This window comes from Pongo abelii, chromosome 19, assembly GCF_028885655.2.
Source record: "Pongo abelii isolate AG06213 chromosome 19, NHGRI_mPonAbe1-v2.0_pri, whole genome shotgun sequence".
Taxonomy (NCBI): domain Eukaryota; kingdom Metazoa; phylum Chordata; class Mammalia; order Primates; family Hominidae; genus Pongo; species Pongo abelii.
Window position 1 is genome coordinate 53,586,418 of NC_072004.2, and position 18,065 is coordinate 53,604,482.

At 54.8% G+C, this 18,065-nt stretch overlaps 1 protein-coding gene across 7 annotated transcripts in view; it reads left to right on the forward strand.

The window, feature by feature from the left end:
• The window catches only part of LOC129047324 (TBC1 domain family member 3G-like), a 96,966-nt gene extending 84,839 nt beyond the window's left edge, over window positions 1-12,127 (forward strand). For 2 of the 7 annotated variants that reach the window (XM_063718775.1, XM_063718776.1), the window contains 13 exons: window positions 2,711-2,783; window positions 2,946-3,028; window positions 4,315-4,354; window positions 4,838-4,915; window positions 5,368-5,475; window positions 5,799-5,908; window positions 7,159-7,207; window positions 7,733-7,853; window positions 8,567-8,661; window positions 9,065-9,130; window positions 9,594-9,693; window positions 10,064-10,216; window positions 11,198-12,127. In XM_063718775.1, coding sequence (XP_063574845.1) covers window positions 2,711-2,783; window positions 2,946-3,028; window positions 4,315-4,354; window positions 4,838-4,915; window positions 5,368-5,475; window positions 5,799-5,908; window positions 7,159-7,207; window positions 7,733-7,853; window positions 8,567-8,661; window positions 9,065-9,130; window positions 9,594-9,693; window positions 10,064-10,216; window positions 11,198-11,694 — 1,573 coding nt within the window. In that variant the 3' untranslated portion in view covers window positions 11,695-12,127. Of the gene's footprint in view, window positions 1-4; window positions 2,434-2,710; window positions 2,784-2,945; window positions 3,029-4,314; window positions 4,355-4,837; window positions 4,916-5,367; window positions 5,476-5,798; window positions 5,909-7,158; window positions 7,208-7,732; window positions 7,854-8,566; window positions 8,662-9,064; window positions 9,131-9,593; window positions 9,694-10,063; window positions 10,217-11,197 lie in introns of those variants that run through there. The other 5 variants (XM_063718777.1, XM_063718778.1, XM_054536956.2 and 2 more) reach the window with 4 other exon arrangements.
• Window positions 12,128-18,065: the final 5,938 nt, after the last annotated feature.

Sequence of the window (18,065 nt, forward strand, 5' to 3'; positions counted from 1 at the left end):
GAGTATATTCAATCATCCCTTGGTATCCATGGAGGATTAGTTCTAGGTTCCCTCGGAATGCCAAAATCCATGGATACTCAAGTCTCTGATATAACATGGCCTAGTATTTACGTATAAGCTATGCATATCCTCCCGTATACATTAGACCATTACTAGATTATTCATGATGTGTAATACAATGCAGATGCTACATGAATGGTCGTGATACTGTATTCTTTAGGGAATGATGACAAGAACAAAGTCTGCACATGTTCCATAGAAACATAACCATCCAATTTATTTTCCGAATATTTTCCATCTGCTGTTGCTGAATCTACAGATGCAGAGTTCCTGGATACGAGAGTGAAGTGTGCTTTGAGAGTAGGGTGGGTGAGGTTGCTAATGAGTACAGGGGAGCAGGTGTTGATCGGGAGGACCCTGCACTGGGGCATCTGGACGTCCTGCCTCAGGACTTGAGACTCCAGTTGGATGGCAAAGGCAGACTCAGCCCAGGTCAAAGCCGTCCCCTTGAAGTTTCATTTTATCCCAAGCTCTTTCTGGACCCTGGAATTTGGCCTCCCCTAGGCCCTGCGTGGAAGGACAGCTGAACCAGGTTTTAGATAACATGTCTAGAACAGTGAGCCCCTAGTGTGTGCCCGGCACTTTCCCCACAGGATCCTCTAGCTAGAATATCCAAGGGTCATGGAGAGAAATACCCAGTTAAAATATCAGAAATGAAGAAGTGATACCATTAGAGACACTAAAAAGACCATTAGGTAATAGTATTCGCTTTTGTATTCTGAGATGCAACAGCAGCAGTCACTTCCCTCCACCCCTATGTGTATCCCAGGACCACCCTGGGCAGGGAGGGCTGAAGTTAGGGAGCACCCATGGATGCTCTGATGCTGGCCCTGGGCCTCAGGGGTGACAGTGATGAGGAACTGGTTGCACACATGAGTGGGGCAGCCGGGCCTGGCCAGAGAAAACACACACGTGTACAGACGTGTTTACCCACATACACATGTGCACGCACGTGCACAAACACATCGCAGGCAGGCATGTTGACGCCTCAGGCAGCGGAGGACCCTGACTATGGGCCCTGCTGACCCGGGCAAGGCCCCATTGTGATGCGTGCCATGACCTCAGAATGTCACTGGTGCTTAGCACCTATCCGCTCTCTGGCCTGCCTCAGTGTTCTACAGCAGTTACACACAGGCAGTGGTATCTGTGAGCAGCTCTGTGGACTCAAAGGTTTTCTCCCTGAGAGGCATAACCCAGGCCAGCTGATTCATCAGAATCAGGTGAGTGTGACCTGCTCTCTTCCCTCCAGGTTGACTTGGGGACAGTGGTTACAGTGTGGGCGGTGTTAGCGTCTGTGGGGCAGCTACCGAGGAGGGTCATCCCTGAGCACTCACCAGGCGCCCGTTCTACACTGCCCGTGTAGACGATTGGCTCTTTCGTCCTCGTGGTGGCTTCGTAGAGTGGGTGCTGTTCCCAAATGTACCCATTCGACAGATGAGACGTCTGGGGTCAGAGAGGCAGTAACCGGCCTGGGAATCCAGACTTGACCCTGAGTTTTGCTCTCAGCCCTGCCGTGTGCTGTGCTGGAATTCAGGCCTGAACCCTGTGACCTCCCTGCCCTAGATCCCAAATCTGCCCAGGTTTCCGATCCCGATGGGGCAGAGCCTGGTCCTGGCAGAGCCACTGGTATAGATCCACTGTGGGTGGGGTGAATAGGACGGTCCTCAGAACACCTCTGTGCCCTAAGCTGGGTCCTGATGGTCGCTGTGGGCCCCACTGAACACACATGGTCCCTTGTCCGGGGGAGCCTGCTGCCCTTGGGCAGCTGTGGAAAATGAAGGAGCCCTGGAGGGCAGGCTGAGGGGAGACTATCTTCCCTTCTGTTCAAAGGGGTCCAGGCACTAGGGTTCTCCCCAGGTATTTCTTGCTCTGTGTGGTCCTCTCGAGGCCTCGCCCTCCTTTTGCCCCGAGTATTCCCAGGAGGGACGGTCCACCCAGGTGTTCTCCAGGACCAAGGACCCACTGTTCTTCCTCAGTGACCCAGGAAAATGAAGCCTCCTCCTCTAGGGACAGCTCAGAATGGTGGACTCCACAGTCCCTCTGTGAGAGACGTGGTTTCCATGAGTACAATAGATCTTTTTCATCCCCAAGCCGAACACCCTCCTGCTCAACAGGCGTTATTCCTAAAGTGGATTCACTGTTCAGACTGAAGGGCCGCGGTAGCCAAAGTGATGAGCGGTGTAGAACCGAGCAGTCAGGAGAGATCTTGTTCCCTGTAGGAAACGGGGCATCTCTGTGGCCCTGAGCATCCCAGGAGGCCGAGTGTACAGAGACCTCTGGTCGCTGAGCCCAGTCTGCCTCCACATCCCTGGAATAGCCCATCATGGGCCCTTCACCCTTGGCAGGTGGAAACCATTCAACCTGCTGGGGCAGGTGTGCCCCCATTTCATGGCATTTGGGGACAACAGGATTCTCTGTGTAGGTCCCACTGTACTCAAGTCCTTGGGAAGATGCCCACCCCTGCTTGGGACTTGAGACTCCAGAGACTCGAGCAGCTGTGGGCCACTGGGTCTGGCCCCTTTTTACCTGGGGGCCGCAGTGGAATGGGGTTTACGCAGCCAGCCAGCATCTGGGAGCCCGGCGGGAGCAGTTCAGGTGTTCTCCGAAGCTGTCAGGTACAGTGTAACCTTTAGACAATTTTGTCTCACAGGATGGACACGGTAGAGGACGCGGACAGTTGGTGGGCACAAGAGCGAGAGGACATCATTATGAAATACGAAAAGGTACAAGTCGGTCTGCTTCTTGGAGGGAGGCCTCTCCCAGTGCGCCCTGGTCAAAGGGTCCTGCGCTCCCTAGGAGCACAGGGCAGGGACGGGTGGCCAATGCCCTCAGGCCCTTGCACCCTTTACCTTGGACCCCTCACCAAGGCTCCCTCTGGGCTACAGGGACACCGAGCTGGGCTGCCAGAGGACAAGGGGCCTGTGCCTGTTGGAATCTACGGCAACATTGATCACTTTGGAATTCTGCAGTGAGTCCTCTGCACTCCCCTCACCCCTAAAGCACCTGTCTCAGCTCAGGGATGGGTTTGCTTTTAGAAAGGCCTTTCTGATGCAGGACATGTCTCGCCAGGTTCGGTCAACCTCCTTTCCAGGGACAGAACTCCTCCCTGGCTCCCCTGCAGGTCCAGCCCAAGGTTGTTGTTAGGCCAGAGGTGCGGGGCCCATCTAGGGAGCCGGTGGGAATGGAGACTGGACTAGGTCAGGCACCTGGGCTCTCAGCAGTTCTGTCGGCAAACGAGCACAAGAGGAGCGGGGCAGCCTGAGGGTCTGGCCCTGTCTACTTGGAGACAACCCCAGTGAGATCCAAGGGTTGTGGCCACAGGGTGAGGGGACGCCTGGCCCAGCCTCGGGGCTGTTGTCCAGCAGGTCTCTGAGGGCCCACCTGCCCCTGTTCTCTCCCATTCCCCTAGAGCTACAGCCCTCACTGTCCCGTGAGGGGAAAAGGCATGGTGACAATGGAGGCTGTAGCCCTAGGAGAATGGGGGAGAAGATGGGCAGGGCCCCATTCTGGGCATCTCACGGTGAGGCCAGGGAGGCAGCGGGGCTTGTGGCTAAAGACCCTGGGTCTGGTGCTGGGAAGGGATCTGGGGCCAGGTAAGAGGAGCCCAGCCAGGAGCCCATCCCTCAGGGATCATAAGATGGAGAGACAGAGGATCCCTGGGGAGGTAGGGTGGGAGGGAGCTGATGAGCCCTGCCACTTCTGAAACGCAGGTGTGTGGCTCGGGTGCAGGGAGAGGCAGGTGGATGCTGGGAGGTCAGAACCTGCAAGGACCTTGGGGCTGTCAAGTGGGATGGGCCCCTGGTGCACCCAGAGTACACCGGGCAGGTCTCAGGGCAGGCTCCCTTGACCCTGGTGGGGTGATGTGGTCACTCCCTGAGGGACTCCTGTCAGGGCCCGGTCGCCCACCATGGGCGACCCCCATCCCATCTCAGGGCTAACCTTTCTCAGCTCCAGCAGAAAGCACCACCTGGAGTCCAGGGCGGGCAGCCCCACTGGGCAGCCTGACCACCTCCCACACCAGCGGCCCCAGTAACCCCAGCCAGGCTGTCCCTGCACTCCTTCTTCTCCCAGGTCCTGCCCCTCCTGGGAGTCAGACCCACAGGAAAGCCCTTGTCCTCCCTTCCCTGTGCCTTCTCCTGGGCTGAGCCCTGAGCTGGATAGGGACAGAGCCAGTGCTTTCTAGGGGTCTGCTCCCAGGCTGGGGCGGCTCCAGGCCCCGTGCAGGTCCTCAGCTCTGCCTGGGTTGCCTTACAGTGAGACGGAGCTGCCTCCTCTGGCTGCGCGGGAGGCGAAGGTAAGAGCCTGATGCATGGAGGGGCTGGTCCAGGGACGTAGGGACTGGGCGGGTGGTCGGTGAGGCAGAGGAAGCAGCCAGCCTGGGTGGTGGTGGGTGAGGACAACATGCTGTCACTGGGAGGGGCAGCAGTCCCTGCTGGACCTGACCCCAGGTTGCTGTTAACTTTGACAGTTTGATAAAATTTTCAAAAGGAGAACCACAGTCCTGGCTTGGGGGTGGCTGCGTGCTTGTGTCACGACCCCACCTAGAGGCTGGGACCTAAGACTGGTGTGTCTGTGGCCTGAGGATGGTACATCCCGGGGTCCCAAAGCCAGCCCACTGGTGCTCATTTGCTCAAAGGCTCTCAGCCCTTGAGGTCTGCCCTTCCCTGGCTCCTTCCAGCTGGGTCCCACCAGGGCTCCAGAGCCCAAGACCCAGCATCCGCGGGCAGCTCTGGGAAGCCTGGCAGCTCCGCTAACTCCAACATGCCTCATTTGACAGAATCGGCAGGAGATGAGACGGACGAGCAACTGGAGGAAAATGCTGGGAGAATGGGAGACATATAAGCACAGTACAAAAGTAATGTGTGGGGGGAGAGGCCCCCAAAAGCACTCTCTGCAGAGACAGGGGACAGGCACCCATGGCTGTGGCCTGGCACCATCAGCCTCTCAGAGGGCGGGTGGCACACTGTCCTCACCCGGAGGACTGCAGGCCTGGTCGCCAGATTCCCTGCCTGTTCGTGCAAGCGTCACCTTGCTGGGAGGGAATCTGAATCTAGGGCTGGGACCACCCAGAGCTCAAGGCTAGGGATGCCCTGGTGACCCAAAGGAAGGAAAAGGTTCAGATCAGAGTTTCGACTCTGAGTGTCCATCCACTGTTTCAGTCCTGGGAAGGGAGACCCTGTCCCAACTTGATGTCACCTCTACTGAGGAATCATGGGGCCAAAACCGACAATTTCCAGAATCCCCGGGCTCTGGTCCTCACTGGGGTCACCCTGTGGCCTGGGACACCAGATTGTTTTCTGTCCACAGCTTATAGATCGAGTGTACAAGGGAATTCCCATGAACATCCGGGGCCCGGTGTGGTCAGTCCTCCTGAACATTCAGGAAATCAAGTTGAAAAACCCGAGAATATACAAGGTACGCTCAGCCAGAGCACAAACAGGACAGGCCGTGTCAGGCGCCCAGGTCTCCAGCTGGAGGGAACGTCAAGACCACCCTGGGGGGCTGGGGGTGAAGGTCAGATGAACACCCTGGGCACAGATGGTTACACAGTCACCACAAACTCAGCTCTGGTGACCCTCCCTGGCTTCAGTAACAAGCCAAAATGCAGCTTTCTGCAGAAGGAAACCTTCCTTCTGTCCTTTCTTCCCGAAGTGCTGACTGTGGGCTGACTGCCACTGGGGGCAGGGAGGCTTCCATCTGTTCTGAGGCTGCTTCCTCCTCTTGGCCCTGCCCTACAGATCATGAAAGAGAAGGGCAAGAGGTCATCTGAACACATCCACCAGATCGACCTGGACGTAAGCGGGACATTAAGGAAGGATATCTTCTTCAGGGATCAATATGGAGCCAAGTAAGCCTACAGGAGCCACAGGGCCCCAGGGGAGATGGAGTGAATGAGAGGGATGGGGGCTTCCCCAGAGCAAAAGCCAGGGTCACCCAGGAGGGATGACAGAGCTGCCAAGAGCTCTCCTGGCCCAGGGAGCAGCCGGCACCATGAACCGAGCACCTCCCTGGTTCCAAGCCCTGGGTCAGACTGGAACATGTGGGGCCAGAACCCAGGAGGATCCTGAGGAGACAGAAGACAGCAAACAAAATCATGCACAATGGTGAAAGGTGCTCTCCCTGACCCATGGGGACCCATGGTAGGACCCACAGGAGGGTGGCAGGATAGAGGGCCCATGAGCCCCCCCAGGCAATAATGACAGCAACCAAATGCTGGGAGAATTAGGGGTCCTGGAAACTCTCATCCAGGTTTGCTGGGAACATGACATGGCACAGCCACATTGGCAGCCAGTTGGGCAGTGGCTCACAAAGCTCAGTGGACTTGAACCACACGTCCCCAAAGTGTCACAGATATTGAACCCACTGATTTGAAAACTGACATCCACATGAAACCTGCATGCCAGGTTCACTGCTTGATTCCTCGTCACTCACACACGGAGCCTTCGGGGATGGCCTTGAACACGGGAATGGGGAGAGCAAGTCTGGTCCTCCCTTCGAACGGAAGACCCAGTGAGAAAAGGGAAGGAGCCAGTGATGCCCGCACGAATGTGTGTGGATCCTAGATGCATTTTGCTAAGGGAAAGAAGCCAGACCCAATAAGCTACCACAGTAGGATTCCCATTCCTAGGCCATTCTGGAAAAGGCCAAACCATAGGGACTGAGAAGCAGTCTGGGTGGCCAGGGGCTGACGGATCAGGGAGAGGCTGGGTGCATAGGGGCCACCCTGGAGACTTGGAGGATGAAGGAGTCGCTCCAGGAGGGGCTGGAGCGGTGGCCGGGAGACTCTGCACATTGGTTTGCAACCGTGGAGGAACTATACACCCACAGACTGAACTGGCATGTGTGCAAACTGGAAAAAAAAAAATCATTCACAGTGAAAAGGATCAGGCAAGTCACTGTACAACTGGGCTATTTGCATGTCACAGATGTGGATTTTACTGAAACATTTCTTCAACAGTCTCAGGCCCTGAAGAGCTCACTGCTTATCTGGTCAATCATCTGAACCTGAAATACGATTTGCTGTTAGGCTGTGTAGACAAAGTGAAACTAACAGCATCTGCACAAACCAAACCATAGCCCCCTTTCTCTGTTTCCTAGGCAGCGGGAACTATTCTACATCCTCCTGGCATATTCGGAGTATAACCCGGTGAGTATTCCCGGCAGTGAGGTTCCCGGGCCGTATTTCCATATTCACAGGAGTGGGTGTCTGGTGGGGGTGTCGTTGCTTCTTTTAAAGTTAGTATTTGTGACCCACCAGGATATAGGAGGTAGGACTCCAGCTCACCGCTGGCATAAACCTCCAAGCAAGGGGGTGGTCTCAAGGGGTCAAGCTGAGACACAAAGGAGTCAGGGCCTGGACTTCTGCTGTCACTTGGGCCTGACCACCACTTCTCAGAAAAAGAAATGATGCCCTCCTCCTGGGGCTGCCCCGAAGCCCAGGAGCTTGGCAGCATCGCACACAGGATGGTGCTATCGGCAGACATTTTGGACAAGGTGCTGAAGTGCCTGATGGACTTGGCTCTTGTCATGAAATGAATTTGCATCCTGAGGAAGCCTCTTCTTCAGAGGAAGCCTCTCCAGTCACCTCTGCCCTCTCCAATGACATGAGTCCTCCCAGGTGACCTCAGCCCTCCCAGGTGATGTCCTTCCATGGTGACTCTGGCTCTTGCAGGAGGTGGGCTACTGCAGGGACCTCAGCCACATCGCTGCCTTGTTCCTCCTTTACCTGCCTGAGGAGGATGCATTCTGGGCACTGGTGCAGCTGCTGGCCAGTGAGAGGCACTCTCTGCAGGGTAGGTGAACAGTTGCCCCGGGGACCTCCTGCAGCCAGACCTGGGGATTGCCACCCTGGCCAGGTGATCACAGCTTTCAGCCAAGGCACCCTCCTTGTGTCACCAGCTTGTTGGGAGACTTTAGGATGTCTCTGCTGAGGGTCCCACAGGAGTCCACGGCTGACCCCCAAAGTCCAAATCTGATGCCTTTCATCCCCATCAGCAGAGGGCATCTCATCCTCCCCGTGGCCACCCTCTGTGTCCTGGAGCCACACCCTCCGGCTCTGATTCTGTGCAGCTGACTCTCCCCTCCCTGAGATTCCTCCTGCCCTCCAGCTGCCCGGGCTCCTGCTGCCATTGGTGCCCACGAATGGGCCGACCAAGCCCAGGTGGCAGCATCTCCCCATCCCCTGTTCCCTGGCCGGACCCCACTTCCAGGAGATGACCAGGAAGCCCAGCACCCACCCAGTTCTGGCCGCCCTGTCGTGGCCTCAAAGTCAGGCTTGCCCTTTTTGCACCCTGGCCCAGGAGGCCTCCAGGAGAACCTCCAGCCAGGCTCCAGGGAATGTTCCCACCCCACCTCCCCAGGGTAAAGGCCGCATGGTGGGGTCACCAGATGGGAGGGTGGGAGGCCTTGGGGTTTGGGGGCCTCTCCAGCTGCCCAGCTCTTGCAGCTGATGGCTCCACATCTTGGGGGAAGGCTCTGATTTCATGATGGGCTGGGGGCTTCTCAGGATTTCACAGCCCAAATGGTGGGACAGTCCAGGGGCTCCAAGACCAACAGGAGCATGTGGTACCCACGTCACAACCCAAGACCATGTGGCATCAGGTGAGTTCGTGGTCCCCTCAGCTCTTCCCAGAGGCCCTGCCTCCCGTGGGGCTGTAGGAGCAGGGGAGCTGGAGCCCCTTGTGGGGCTGGTGACTGGCTGAGTCCCAGCCAGGGCCTGACCTGGGACATCGGGTTCTCCATGGGCTAGGAGTTGGTTTCCTTTCCTCCTCCTCCTCCTCCTCCTCCTCCTGGAGGAGACAGAGGCACAGGGATGGGGGCCCCGCTCCCGCAGAGCAGGGCAAAGGGCAGTGTGTCCACCGGGAGTGTGGGAAGGTGACAGTGTTGTGGGGAGCTCTGGACACTGCCCAGTGTTCTGCACTAGGGGAAGGGTCTTCAGAGGCCCTGGAAGAGGGAGGTTTTTAGGGCAGCCCAGTGGCCTGAGCACCTCTGTTGCTTCCATCAGGACAAGGAAGGTCTGTGTGGGCAGTGTTCCTCGTTAGGCTGCCTTATCCGGATACTGATTGACGGGGTAAGGAGGCATAGGGAGACCCTGGCTCAGGGACCCTCCTTACCCTGCAGTGCCCTGCTTCCCCAGCCCGGGGGTCTGGCTCACTCCCAGCCCACAGGAGGCTCAGGCGGGTCCCCAGAGGACACACAAGCAAAACCCTCTGCCCAAGAGGGGTCATCCCAGGGCAGTGGCTGGGGCTCAGGCCCAGCCTCATGGGCAGACTGGGCCAGGACCCGACTTGAGAGGGCTCAGGGAAGCCTCAAGCCCTGGGCAAGCCCCTCTCTCCAGGAGCCACATCCCCACTCAAATGAGTGCCCCCCATGAGGAGCTGCAAGACCTTGTCTGACCCAGCATCCTGGAGGGCTCAGGCGACCCTCATGGGGAAGGTCACTGACTCTGGAGACTGAAGCCCCAGTGTGCGCAGCTCGAGCCACCAGCCCCAGCCTGGAAGGACCAGGTTCTTTCACATCTGCTGTCCCCACAGATCTCTCTCGGGCTCACCCTGCGCCTGTGGGACGTCTATTTGCTGGAAGGAGAACAGGTGTTGATGCCGATAACAAGCATTGCCTTTAAGGTTCAGCAGAGTAAGTCTACGTCCACCCAGTGGGGCCTGGGGAGCCCTGGGGTCAGACCCCGACTGGCCCGAGGGCAGCTTCCTCACACTGTCCTCATGATCCTCAGTTCTGGCCCAGAGGGAGGTCTGGCCAGGGGGGCTGGGCAGGACACTGTGACACCGAGTCCATTCCCCACATGACCCAGATGAAAGTCCAGAGTGTGGTGCGCACTTCCCTGCCCATGTCGCCCCCCAGCCACAGTCTCCTGTGTATATCTGGACGCCTGGGGTGGCCACAAAAGGATCCAGCACCGCCCAGTGGGAGACTGAAGTGGCCACGGGGTATGAGCTGTGACCATTCCCAGGTAACTCTCCTGGCCTGATATCCACCCTGTCCCTAGAGCGCCTCATGAAGACGTCTAGGTGCGGCCTGTGGGCACGTTTTCGGAACCAGTTTGTTTACACCTGGGCCAGGGATGATGACACTGTGCTCAAGCATCTTAGGGCCTCTATGAAGAAACTAACAAGAAAGCAGGGGGACCTGCCACCCCCAGGTGGGCTCCAGTGCCATGTCCCCTCCCATGTCACCCTCTGGGGTAGTCAATAGTAGGGGAGTGCCCGGGACCCGTAACCCTACTACCTGGGCCTTCCTCTTCACCTTTTCTTCCTCCTCTTCCTCCTGCACTCTAAGAAAGTACAGGAGGCCCACCGGTCCTCAGGGCAGGCGCTCAGTGCCTGTATACTGGACATGCTGTGCACGCAGGAGGGGGATGTGGGCAAGACCCTCCAACAAGCCCCCTCCCACTTTCCACGGTGTCTTGCTCTCCCCCTCACAGGGCCCTCAAAGTTACTTGACGGGCCCAGGCCCATTTGTGGGAGACCCCGCCCCTCCCTGCAAGCACCCACAGCCTCAGAGAGCAGCAGAGGCCCCTCACTCCTGCACGCTCCTCCAAGGTTGCCAGGACACCAAGCCTTGAGCCAGGGAGGCAAGGGAATTGGTGTCCCTGACCCCCACAGCATTCAGGGAGAGGGCACAGGCGGGACCCGGGGCCCAGAGCCAGAGCCAAGAGTTCAGCCAGATGTGGGAACGGTCAGTCCTGGCATGGACTGGGCAGCCCAGGAGGTCAGAGGATGTCCCACGTCCGGGCCCAAAAACCCACTGCAGAGACGAGTCCCCATGTGAGGTGGCAAGGAGCTGGGTGACATCCAAGGCCCCTCCTACCTGAGTTCTCACTGGGGGCCGTATCCCAGGCCCAACAGCCCTGGGACGAAGGTGTGTGGCAGGAAGCCCCCAGCCAGTCTGAATCCTGGGGGCAGTCCCAGGAGCCACCCGCCATGCCATGACAGCTTCCCCACGCCAGGCAGCACACACCCCTCCCTCTGAGATCAGCAGACTACAGGCGTGTCCTCAGTGTCAGGCCACGGGGGCCACACAGAGACCCCAAGGAATACAGAGATGCAGGCAGGTGGGGCCCAGCCCGGAATGGCCTGCATGGGCTCACTGGAGACGCTGACCGCGTCCGTTTTCCTTTCAGCCAAACCCGAGCAAGGGTCCTCGGCATCCAGGCCTGTGCCAGCTTCACGTGGCGGGAAGACCCTCTGCAAGGGGGACAGGCAGGCCCCTCCAGGCCCACCAGCCCGGTTCCAGCGGCCCATTTGGTCAGCTTCCCCGCCATGGGCACCTCGTTCTTCCACACCCTGTCCTGGTGGGGCTGTCCGGGAAGACACCTACCCTGGGGGCACTCGGGATGTGCCCAGCCCGGCCCTGGCTCAGGGAGGACCTCAGGGTTCCTGGAGATTCCTGCGGTGGAACTCCATGCCCCACCTCCCAACGGACCTGGATGTAGGGGGCCCTTGGTTCCCGCATTATGATTTCGAACAGAGCTGCTGGGTCCGTGCCATATCCCAGGAGGACCAGCTGGCCACCTGCTGGCAGGCTGAACACCCTGCGGAGGGGGTGAGATTGGCTTTCTCTGCACTGAGCCACAACGTGGGCATGGACTTCCCGGCCCTGCAGTGCACCCAGCACTGAATCCTACCAGGGCACCCCTTCAGAGCTAGGGACGAACAGCAGTGCGCTCCCACCTCAGGGCCTTGCCTCTGCTGCCTCCACTTGGAAATTTCTCAGTTCCCTCCAGGTTTCTAGAAGCCTCTGGGCCAGGGCTCATGGCTGGATAATTTCCCAAGGCTTAACAACCCAAGCAAGCTTCCCATCCTCGTTTTATTTTTTGTTAAACTTATGAAAATTTATTAAGAAAGTATGCAGCTCGAGAGACATTCAGAGATGGAACACACCAGCCCCCAGATCACAAAGCCAACCATGCCTAGCCCCTCCCAGCACCCCCAGCCCCATGACCAGCGTTCTGAATTCTGATGACACCATGAGCCTGCCTTTGTACTTTAAACTCATGGAAGGATAACCACCTTCACGTTTTAAAATAAATGTTTCCTGTTGAATGATTTTAGATTTTAGACAGAAATATTGAAAAGGCACTACAGTGTCCTCTTACACCTTCCATCCGGCTGCCCCTAATAATGACGTTTTGTAGTCCCATGGCACATAAGAAATTTAGGCCAGGTGTGGTGGCTCACACCTGTAATCCCAGCAATTTGAGAGGTCGAGGTGGGAGGTTCAGGTTCACTTGAGTCTAGAAGTCTGAGACCAGCCTGGGAAACATAGGCGGACCCCGTCTCTAGAGAAAAGTCAAAGAAATCAGCCAGGCATGGTGGTGTGTGCCTATAGTCCCACCTAGTCAGGAGGCTGAGGCAGGAGGTTTGCTGGAGCCCATGAGTTCCAGGAAGCAGTGAGCCATGATTGCACCACTGCACTCCAGCCTGGGTGACAGAGTGAGACTTTAGCTCTTAAAAAAATTTAAGAAATTTAATGTAGATACAATTCTATTAACTAAATAATAATGTGAACTATTATCTAAGGTTATTAAGGCTAGAATTATCCCATTTTTGCCTAACTTCTCGTACCTGTCCGAAGATCCCACCTTGGACTCACCCTCTGCCTTCAGCTCATGTCTCTTCAGCTTCCTCCAGATGGTCCAGCAAACACACACCTGGGCTGAATGGTAGAGCTGATTGCTCATACACGAGGGTAGACTGGTGGGCAGGGATTTTCAAACTTATAGAGTAAATGAGATTTCCATGGTGTTCTGGAGAGCACTGTTTAAGAAACACTTTGACAGTGAATCTAGGCCTCAATATCCATCAGCTGCTCTAGCTTGACTTTTGCTCGAGCTCAGTGAAAACCTGCTCTGCCGGGTGCACGTGAAAGGGGCAAGGATGAGCAAGATGTAGATAAAGAAGACAGGACACAGGGGGTCTGTCTCAGCTCTATCCCCTGCCTTCAGCACTGAGGGATGAAATCCAACTCTTAGGGAATGGTGGCCACGTGCTGGGCCAGCCCCAGGCTCTGAGGATCTGACAGTGAGTGACGCAGAGCCAGGCCTTGCCCTTGGGGAGCTCTCCAGCATACACCCCACTCTCCCCTCCCAGTGCCCTGCAAAGCAGGCAACAATGCCATTGTTAATGCAAAGAGGAGGAACCTGACTGTTAGACCTGGGTTTTCCAGGATTGCACGGCTCCTGGGAGACAGATGTGACCCTGAGGGCAGGGCACAGGCCAGTGTAATGCCAGGATGGAATGAGCTGTGATCTGTGTCATGTAGAGGCGTTGGCCAAGGTGGGACTGACTGATGACCAGGTCAGCCAGGTTGCTGAAAACACTCTTGGGTCCTCACCTGCCAGTTCCCAGGAGTCTGGAACTGCCAGGAGAGTGGTGGCAGGTCCCCCATCCTCAGCTGGGTGGGCCTGGATAGAACAGCAAGGCAAGGGCACATTTCCCCGGCCATTCCCTCCAGGCACAGCTGTGACCTGCTCATTCCAATTTGTGGAAATATTTCCACACACACAGAATTGCAAATAGCAGTGGACATGGTGAGAGGCGTTTGGACATGGGATAGGCAGGATTTTGGAGGCAGAGCCTCCAGGGCTTGCCGATGGGTTAGCTGCAGGGCTTGAGAGGGAACGGAGAATCCGGGATGATGTGTTCAAATCGGTCTGTTCGCTTCCTCCGTGCCACGCCTGTGCTGGGCACTGGGAGAGACAGATGAGCACAGCAGCGCCAGGCTGGGGGAGGTGTGGGAGGAAGCCCAGAGTGTCTGGGCAGGGTAAGATGCTCAGAGTGTCTACTGGGAGCTGAAGGCTTATGTCTGCCTCAGTGCCATCCACGTTCTCTGTATGAACAAGTACAGGCTGAGCTGCCTGGAGGAGGAGCAGCTGCTGTTGCTGGTGACCAGCACGTTCAGGAAGGGAGACTGCTCTGGTAACGGAGAGGTGGGTGGCCTGAGGTCTGGATGGTCTAGGGGGTGATAGGGCACAGGAGGACCCAGGAAAGGGTCTGGGGGATGCAGGACATCCTACAGAGGGCGTTTGGGAGTCAGTGCTCAGGTCACTCCAGGTCACGCAGGTCATTTGCCTGCCTCTGTCATAATTATTGCCATATGAGAGTGCCACCTTTCCTATGACATAATTTAGATATTTCTGTGAATGACCTACCTGTTTATATTTACAACTTCATGTTTAAAGGAAATTTGTATCACTCTCACAAATGGAAAGCCAGCAAAACATAAATTCAATGAAAACAAAATGAAGTCAATGAATTTTAGCTAGATACTATTCCCTGACCAAGGCCTGCTGGAGGTGGTACAACCAGGGTTGGAATTGAGATCTGCCAAGAGTTTATTCTGTTTCCCCCACACCAGGGTTCCTCAATACTGCATTACTGACATCAGGGGCCAGACAATTCTTTGTGATGGGGGCTGTCCTGCACCTGGCGGGATGTTTAGCAGCTTCTCTGGCCTCCACCCACTGGAAGCCAGGGGAATGCAGAAGAGGCTTGCTCATTCTCCCATTTAATGCTCAGGACAATATCTGACATAAATGTTATGTCTTTTATTTTATAAATGAAGAAAATGAGACTCAGAAAGGTTTAAGTGAGTCACCTAAGAACACACAGTCAGCAAGAGGTAGAACCCGAAACTGAACACAGGTGTCCATGTGAGACAACAAAAAAGTTCAGGTTCCAGCTTCCTTTGAGTCTCTCATTTCAACAATGACCATCGTCTGCATACGAGCTGAAGTACAGGAAACCTGGGCTGAACTCTCCTCCCATCAGGCCTAGGAGCCCCAGACCAGAACCCCAGCCCAAGGTCTCCCAGTCAGGCCCGCTAGAGTGAGCTGGCATCCACACTAGCATGGTTTCTCAAGGCTACAGGGATGCCAGTCTCGCTGCTGATGAACAAAATGAAGGACATTTGCTTCTCCTGCAGGCTGTCGGGATTTAACACAGATTCCTTTTCTTGCTCTCTTCTCCCCTAGCACAAAACGGTGCTCCATCCCCCTCCTGGTGTCCCAGGCTTTGTTGCATGTTCTCTTTAATTTCTCCCACTCTCGCAGTGCACCTTACCCTCATCTCCCTGGCAACTTTTCTGCTCTATCCTCTCGACACCTGGATCACAAGAACAGTTGGGAGGCCCCTTAACAAGCGACATCCCAAATTATCATTTCCCTTTGTCCTCAGCCAGTGCCCAGGTCCAACTCGCTCTCCTGGGGTGACTTTCTTTCCTGCCCAATATGGTTTCATCATCTGTAAATTGGGGATAATTAAAGTCTTGATCCTGATATTGGACTCTCAAAGCAGAAGTAGCAAGCTCAGCCATGTCACTTAAACAAGAGGAGACGTTCCTTGTGAACCAAAAGGGCACTGGTCACAAGGGCTGCTCCTTCTTCTCTCAGGCCTCTCCAGCACGCCCTTGGCTCAGCCAAAGAAGAGACTCAGGCTGAGCTTCTGCACTGTCGGGATAACATAGGTACCTGGTCCTTGACCCTGGGACTTTAACCGTTCCCTCGTGTGGCTCAGTTCTACAGCTTCAATGACACAAAGTGACTTTTGCTCAAAATAGCCTTTGATAGGTTAAGTTACTCCTCTGCCACTCTAAGTCTGTGTGGAACAGTTCTGAGTAAGAGACATCTATTCCTCTGATCCCGAGGAAGGGAGGAAAAGGCAATGACATTAACCACGTGTTGGACTTCAGCCACTGGAAAACCCTGGTGTTGGCTGCTGCCAATGCAACCTGGGATAGTGTCACAAACATCAAGCGATGCCAGGAGGCCCTGCTTCATCCAGGGAGTGGGGAGTCAGGATAGGCATGCATACCTGTTCTTATTCAGCAGAGACACTTCCTCTTTATCTATTTCTGGGTGAGAGCCAGCACCATTTCCCTGGTGACAGGGGCCCCAGCTAGGAACCATACAGTGTAGGATGCTACCCTACCCTAGACACCCAGCAGGGAAAATGCCATTTTGCAGATGCAGGAGTGGTTAGACTTTGAAATGGTCATGCTGGACTGCAACACCACGTGGGTCCTCAAATGATTATGAGTTTCTGCCCTCAGGCACATAAGGCCCCAGCAGAAGCAACCTGAGAGTGGACCTGAAACGCCATGGGTATGTGTGTCTGTTGGGGAATCATAGAGGGTTTCTATTCCATATGGACCTCAGGGCCAAGTTAGCCTGGCTCCAATCCCAGCACCGCCACTCACAAGCCTTGACTGTGAGCAAATCACTTACGTTCTCTGAGTTCCAGCTCCCTGGTTTCTCTAATGGGAAGTGGATATCTCACTATAACCCTGCTTTTGTGCAACTGGCACACATGAGTTGCTTGCTAAGTGTGAAAATCTCCCTTCTTCTGTTTCCCTGCAGACCAACAGCTGTGGCCAAAAGCTGACTTTAGCCAAAAGCTAAATTTTTGCAAAACTTTAATATAAATTGATATTAAATATAGAAATAGAAACAAAAGGGCTAGATCTGCCTATGTTACAGGATCTTGGTTAATGCTAAGAGCTCAAAAGACCTGGGTCAATTACATAGTGTCTTTCTCTGCCAAGCCGATTAAACAGTCCCTAAAATAAAGGCTATAGGTCTTGGGGTCTCCCAAAACTTTGAGAAATAAAGAAAGGACCTCTATGATGGGTTGTAACAATTGCACCTCTCACCTGATAGTGGCTTGTGGTGTCCCTGGAGTCTAAAAGCTACATGATGCTCCCTGGGAAGTGGCTGCTTTCTGACTGGTATGTTTGGATCTGTGCAATGGACAGTCATTGGTGGCCCAGAAATCTTTACTGATTTCAGGCTGGTCCAACTCCAAACAATAATGTGTCCACTCTACCATTGTTCTCCTCTTCACTGAGCTTCCCTTTCTCAGTTTCATGCTGAAACACCAAGACTCACAAATATTACCTTCTCCTATGCCAACAAAATGCACAATGATGTCACCCCAAAGTCTTCCGGCCTCACCAGCCTATAGGAAGTAATGAAATTACATCTGAAATACAGCATGGGCTGGCACTCCCTAAATGTAATATGACTATAGTATTCCACAACTATAACACAGCCATTCTTTCAGAAAAAATTCACAGTTGTTCTGTGGCAGGCAAATCTATGCAAGCCTACTCCCAAAGTACAATGAAGCTGAGAGGCTGAAGAAAGCAGCTGACAAATCCTATCTCTTCGAAAGTGGCTGGGTGTGGTGGCTCATGCCTGCAATCCCAGCACTTTGGGAGGCCAAGGTGGGCAGATCACCTGAGGTTGGGAGTTCGAGGCCAGCCTGACCAACATGGAGAAACCCCGTCTCTACTAAAAATACAAAAAAATTAGCCAGGCGTGGTGCCACATGCCTGTGGTCCCAGCTACTCAGGTGGCTGAGGCAGGAGAATCACTTGAACCCAGGAAGCAGAGGTTGCAGAGAGCCGAGATCACACCATTGCACTCCAGCTTGGGCAACAAGAGCAAAACTCCATCTCAAAAAAACAAAAACAAAAAAACAAACAAAAGGAAGGTTACATTTAATAGGGACTTACAAACAGAAGCCATGTCTGTGTCTCTGGTGGAGTGGAGATGAGATGGTGGATCCCTGCACCATTACCCTGCTGACCCAGGGCTGATATACCACAGGGAAAGGGAATACATGATTCAGAAGTGATGTGTAAGCAATTAAAGTATGATAACATCAAAGCTGTTTTGACCTAAGAGCAGGATTTACAGTAAGTATGTGCTCTTACACAAGGAATAATAGACAAACTGGACATCTTAATGGCCTTCCCAGAGCAGAGGTTAATCTGAAGTCAATATGGTGGATTAGCATCCAAAGTGGAGTTGCTTTGGCCTCCACATAGTGACTTCGAGAAATTAAGAATCCCAAAAAGCAGCCACTCTCTTTAGGAGTACAGTAGAGGGCAGCGGCAGTGGTGGTAGTGGTGGTGTTGGTAGAAGAAAGAGGTTTGACTGATTTGTCAAAGTGATGCAACTAATGAGGATTTGCATTGTCTTAATTAAT